Consider the following 6,221-nt stretch of genomic DNA (forward strand, 5'->3'; position numbering starts at 1 on the left):
CACTGAGCAGCTGTGTAGAGACCACAGGGCAGTCCCCCAGCGCCCCCTGCTGGTAACAGGCACACACGTCCCCATGGCCCAGAGACCTGAGAGCCCAGCTGGTCTCTGCAGCTCCCCAGTCACTGTCTCTGGTCACACTGCCATGGGCTGAGTCCCTGGTGGAGTGACCCCAGCACAGTGTGAGTGATCACTGGGGTTTCTCACTCCCAGAAGGAGCCCTGGACTATGAGAGGTGCAATCATGTGCATAAAGCCTTTTTAGGTATCAGCCCCCCAGCATTTTCTACATTCTAGAAAAACCTAAATGACCCTCATGTGCCATCATTGTAGGCACCTCAGATGCTGGAACATTGAGCTGATTTGAACAGCAGGGACAGGCTGTGCAGGGGAATGGAACAGAAGAACAATGTTCCAGGAATTGACTCAGTGATGTGTTTAAAATTCAGCAACTGAGAAAACATTTCAAAAGTCACACAATGATTTTAGAATGTTGAAACTGACTCAATTTGGTAAAACATTAACAGTTGGGTAGCCATAACATTTACTTGTTCATAGTGTGAAACATTTCTTAATTTTATGAAGTCAGATTTATCTTTCTAAATTTTCTCTTTTCTGATTATCTGTGTCTTACATTTCTTTTTATTATCTTCTTTTAGATAGAATACAATTTGTTTCTACTCTAAACATAATTTTCCCTATTGTATTTTTGTTACTCATATTTTTTATAGTTTGCTAGTAAGGTAAGTGTGACATTTTAATGTCTCCACAGAAATGTTGATGTCTGGGCAGAAATGCGCTTTTCCTATGCAAATATTCCCTAAACTCCTAGACTCTGGGGCTGTTTTAGTGAATAACTTATGACCAGCATCCTGTGAATCCCTCGTGCCTCTGCTCAAGGCATCTAGAGAGATCCTTTCCATTGGAGTCAGACAGGTCACCCCGGGATTCTACTCCATCAGTGACTCCGCAGGGCTGTTTGCATGAACCCCACACTCCTCAGCCCCTCAGCCCCTTCCTGGTCTGGCCCCGCCCACCCCTCAGCCCCCCTGCAGCCCCTCCCCTGGCTCTGGGGCTCCAACCACACCCACTGCTCTGTCCTGGGACACCCTGAGCTCCTGCTCCTGCCATGGCTGCAGCCAGCTCCTACTGTGTCTGTGGGATAGATGGGCTCCAACTGGAGGTCCGGGTGGAAGTGACATTTTGAAATGGTCTCAGATACATTATATGTGTCATACATGGTTCTGTAATATTTAATCATGTATGTAGTGGCATTATGTGTTGTCATCTGGATGGATTTCACCTTCTGTTCCATGTTTCTTTTACTAGTTGTAATTGGATAGTAATGTTAGTATTTTTTTGTACTTGTAAAATTTTTGTGTTTTGGTTTTAACTTTTCAGAGACCCTCTGGGCTTTGTGGGCAAAAATGGGACAGAGTCCATCAGAGGTGGCCCGTGTGGACTCCTGGTCCAGGAGAGCGTGTCACCTGCTCTGGGGCAGAGCACAGAGAGGATCTCTCCGGGACGATGGCTCAGAGGAGGGGCACTTGCTCGGGATGCTGGGTGTGACTAGGAGGTCACCGAGGGGGAAATGGGGTTCACAGAGGGAACACAGACTGTGGGGATGCTCAGCCCTTTCCAGAGCAAGGCTCAGAGAGGGGTGGCAGACACTGGTGTGGGGGCAGAGGGGTGGGGGTGGGGCTGAGGCATCCAGTGGGGACAAGGCCCAGGGCCATGAGGCTGATTCTCCTTCATTTAAGGGGAGATGTTTACCCACAGCTGCGCCTGCCCTCAGTTACCCTAGTAGAGACTCAGCTCTAGGACAGGAATTTTAGGGGACCTTGAAGCTCAAACCTGGCAGGAAACATTCCTGGGAGGCTGGAGGGAGATGACAGCAGAGGAATAGGGAAGGGGTGGAATGGCAGGTGCCTCTGAGGTGGGACATGGGGACAGAAGACTGAAGCCCAGGCTGTGGGAGAGGAGGTGACAGTCCTGAGTGAGCAGTGGGGGAGGGTGACTCCAGAGAGGCCATGATGCTGCAGCTGATGCAGGGAAGGCCACAGGGAAGAGCATTTCTGAGGGCCACAGTAGGGCTGGTTGTACATTTGTCACCATGAAGTGACAGTGTGGAAAGAGGTCAGCACAATTTAGAGACATTCATGTCCAGGGAACTCATTTACCTCTTCAAAGGAACAATGGGGGTGTCAAAATAATCATCTGGCAGGGAACTTAGGCTGACTTATTCATTCATTCTTTAAACAAGTATTTATGGAAGGCCGGCCATGTATTAGGAGCTGGGAATGGAACAGGAGTTTAGGGACAGGACCCAGGTCACTGGAGCAGGAAGAGCCAGCCCTCGAGTAGGATAAGGTGGCTCCAGAGGACACCCCAGGCCTGAAGACCTCTGTTTGACCTCAGAAGAGTTGACTGCTGTGAGTCGGGCCTTCCACCGACCCCTGTCCCTGGCATTCAGCTTGGGTAGACGGGGTGACTCGGTGGCTGCAGGGCCTGTGGGTGCCCAAGGCTCCCAACCCCAGGACACCTCAGGTTTGACCGTGCATGGGGTGTAGGTGCAGCCGGACACAGCCCCGTCCTGAGGGTGGACACAGCAGCAGAGGGCAGTTTTTGTGGCCATGGAAGTGCCCACTCAGACCTCCCTCCAGGAGAACCTGCAGAGAGGAGCACAGGGGACTGAGCCCCTGCCCCTGGGCTGGCTCAGGCAATGATGAGCCCGGGGTCCCTGCAGCCAGGTCTTCCTGCAGGACGCAGGATCCTCCAATGGGCACCCCATGGGCAAGGACCCACTCAGCCTGCTGGGGCATCCTCAGACCTGCCTGTGGCCTGAGGCTCGTCCTGCCCATCCTTCCTCCCTCTCTGCTTTCACAGGGGTCAGAGCTGTGGTCTGAAACCCCCTCCCACCCCAGCCCCTTCCCCATGTGTCTTTCACCAGGGCCCCGCCCCACAATAAGTCACCTTCTTGTCACATTGTTCTCAGAGGCTCCAAACTGAAAACAATTTTAATTTACAGAGAAAGACCCATCCATGACGTTGTGAGAAATACTATCGTGTCATTAGTAGCCTGGAGCTCAAGCTGGAGCCCAGAGGTGAGCGAAGGCCCAGCGCTGGGGAGATTTCCCTGGATCCAGAGAAGTGGCTGGAACCCTGAGCCCTGGTGCCCGCTTGAGTCTGAGTAGGATCTCAGGAGACCCCAGGGACAGCTCCCTGGCTTGCCCAGTAAATATCAGAGCCCACATCAGTGACGTCACCTCATTGTGTTTTCTCTCAAGATCCCAGGCCTGCACTACCTGATGTCATAGGATGGAAAATTTTGAAGTCACTATTGTCCCTTTCTCAGGTATTTCCTGACTAGTGAAAGGCTTTCTATGCTATTCCATCAGGGGTGAGACTGTTTGGTCTTTTAAATTCACGTAAAATTATTTTCTTACATATCACACTGAATGTCAGTTTGTTCAAAATTTAGAAGTAATGTTTTATAATGATTCATGCCTCTGTTTGGTCATGGAGCCCATTGAGTTTGCCACATGGTACTTGAAATCTATCCTAATGCATTCCACCCCTAGGTCTATTTCTGAACTGTTAATGAAAGTTTCGTGTATTTGTTCCAGCAACAGCCTTAGAATGTTTAAACTAATTTTGCTTTAAGCTCTGTCTCAAAATCTAAGTGTGTGTTCCACTCGTTTTTTGTTCATTTGTAAAACATTTGAGGCTTTCCCTGGATTTAAATTTTTCCATATTTTTATTAAGAAAAAAATTCCAGATTCAAAAACAAATTTGACTAGCATTTATTAAAATATATTTATTCTTTTTTATTTTTAATGTTTCAGAGTAGTAGATGGGAAGCAATGTTCTGGTTACATGGATTGCTTTTGTACTGCCCGGGTCAAAGTCACGTGCCCATCACCCAGATAGTGTGCACTGGACCTGTTAGCTGTGATGTCACCCTTGGTGTATTAAATACAGGTTTTTTATATTTTTGATAACAAAATCCTTCCCATCGATATAGTCCAGCTCTGTGCTTAAGTCTCATTTTATTCCATCTAAAGGAATTTTTATTTTTTCATGGAGCACTGTTTTGCATTCTCTGTCGTGAGGGTGTCTGGATGCTGATGGGCTGTTTGGCCACTGATGCTGGCACCGTGTGAGCACAGAGAGAAGTGACTGCAGTCACGTCCCCATCCAAGTCCCGGTTACCAGTGGAACATCCCCTGCTGAGGCCTCAGGGGACACTCACTGGATCTGCTGTGTGTCCCCCGTGGTGAGTGACAGAGTGGCATGCTCAGGAGCAGGCTTTAGAACAGGCCTGGAGCCCTGAAGCTGCAGAGCCCAGCGTAGGTGGAGTCTGCAAGATGCTTTATCTTCTGGGCCTGGGATGGAGGTTTCACCTCACTCTGCCCATCCACTGTCTGTGGGAGGAGCTCTGCTCTTGAACACACATGTTCTGCTTCATGGAGGGGAGCAGGCTGAGTGTGGGATTCAACATGGCCTCAGTCCCAAGTGGTCTGAAGTAAGTGACTCATGAAGGGCCTGAGATCTTCATTGCTCCTGTGTGACTGGAAGCAGGATGGCATTTGCATAGATCCCCAACAGCACCAGCCACTAGGGAAATGCGATCAAGTCTAAAGAGATAGACCACTGCAGACCCATTGGGGTGCCTATAAACAAAATGACAGATAATGACAAATGTTAATGAGAATGTGGAGAAATTAGAACTCTTATATATTATTCATGGAAATGTAAACTGGTTCAACCCCTTTGAAAAGCAATCAGACATTTCCTCAAAAACAGTAATTATATCACCTTGAACGTCCACTCCTACCAAACCCAACAAAAATACACCTAGTCCACAGGGAAATTTGAAACGTGTGTACCAATGATTACAGCAGCGTTACTCATAAAATGGAAAGTCTTAAGCAAACTGTCCAACAACTCATGAATGTTTAACCACCTGTGGTACATACATAATAGTGGAATATATTTGGTAATAAAAATAAATGAAATACTAAATTGTGTCTCAATATATTTCATATATGAAAATTAACCTAATAAACATTTTCATGCATTAATCTGCTAAGTTATGTAGAAAACAAAAATTGGATTTATAAGCCACAGTTATAATACTAGCTATTAGACTAATAACTGTTTATTTGTAGCGTGATGAAAATATTCTAAATTCATGTTACAGTAATGGTGGCACAGCTCAATAAATACTAAAGAAAATTTGAAGTGTATATTCTAAATGAAAGAAATTTATGATATACACATTATAATATATCTTAATAAAGATGATTCAAAACACAATATGAAAGCGGGCAAGGTCACTGGCTTTGGAAGGTCCCTGACCATTTAAAGCAGGTCTGTGCTCTGAGAGGAAGATCTTCAGATGTGAATGCCCTGGGGTTGGCCACAGTTGATCCTTTGCCTGGCGTTTGTCACAGGCAGTCATGACAGTGATCACAAGAAAGCAGGGGCAGGTTTTTGTCTCAGTTCCCCCTGTGTCTGCAGCACTGTGGGACCACTCAGGCTACTGTCCCAGGCTGAACAGTAATAATCAGTCTCGTCCTCAGCCTGGAGCCCCGTGATGGTCAGGGAGGCCGAGCTGCCAGACTTGGAGCCAGAGAACCGGGCAGGGACCCCCGAGGCTCTATCGCTATCACCATAGATGAGGAGTTTGGGGGCCGTTCCTGGGAGCTGCTGGTACCACTGCACATAACTACCCTTGATGTTGCTGCAGGAGATGGTGACCGTCTGCTCCAGGGCTCCAGACACCGAGGGCGGCTGAGTCAGCGCAGACTGGCCCCAGGACCCTGGAAGGGGGAGAGACACAGACAGGGTGATTCTGGGTCTGGAGACAAGAGGACAGAGCAGGGCCCCAGGGTCTTTCCAGGGCCCTTCCCCTGCCCGAGTCAGGTCACCTGTGCAGTGAGCCAGGAGGGTGAGGAGGAGAGGGGCCCAGGCCATGGTGGAGACTGTCCCGAGTGCTGCCTTCTGTGCCCGCAGCTGAAGCAGCTTCCCCAGGTCTGTCCTTCCCTCTTCATACCCTGAGAGGGGAGGCTCCCTCCATGCAAATGAGCCCCAGCTTTCTGCCCCCACCCTGACCTCTGGTCAGGCCCCTGTGCCTGAGGGTGTCAGGGGTGGGCAGGGGCGGGGCTGTGTGGTCCCAGGGGGTGGGGAGGTCACAGCTGTGCCCTGAGCAGAGGGCACCAG

At 49.0% G+C, this 6,221-nt stretch overlaps 1 gene segment (V, D, J or C); it reads right to left on the reverse strand.

Annotated features, from left to right (window-relative positions):
- Positions 1-4,140: 4,140 nt before the first annotated feature.
- Positions 4,141-5,984, reverse strand: LOC138401756 (immunoglobulin lambda variable 1-40-like). The segment is given in 3 exon segments: positions 4,141-4,669; positions 5,358-5,821; positions 5,930-5,984. Coding segments are annotated over 2 exon segments (399 nt in total).
- Between the last annotated feature and the right edge of the window lie 237 nt (positions 5,985-6,221).

This window comes from Eulemur rufifrons, chromosome 21, assembly GCF_041146395.1.
Source record: "Eulemur rufifrons isolate Redbay chromosome 21, OSU_ERuf_1, whole genome shotgun sequence".
Classification (NCBI taxonomy): domain Eukaryota; kingdom Metazoa; phylum Chordata; class Mammalia; order Primates; family Lemuridae; genus Eulemur; species Eulemur rufifrons.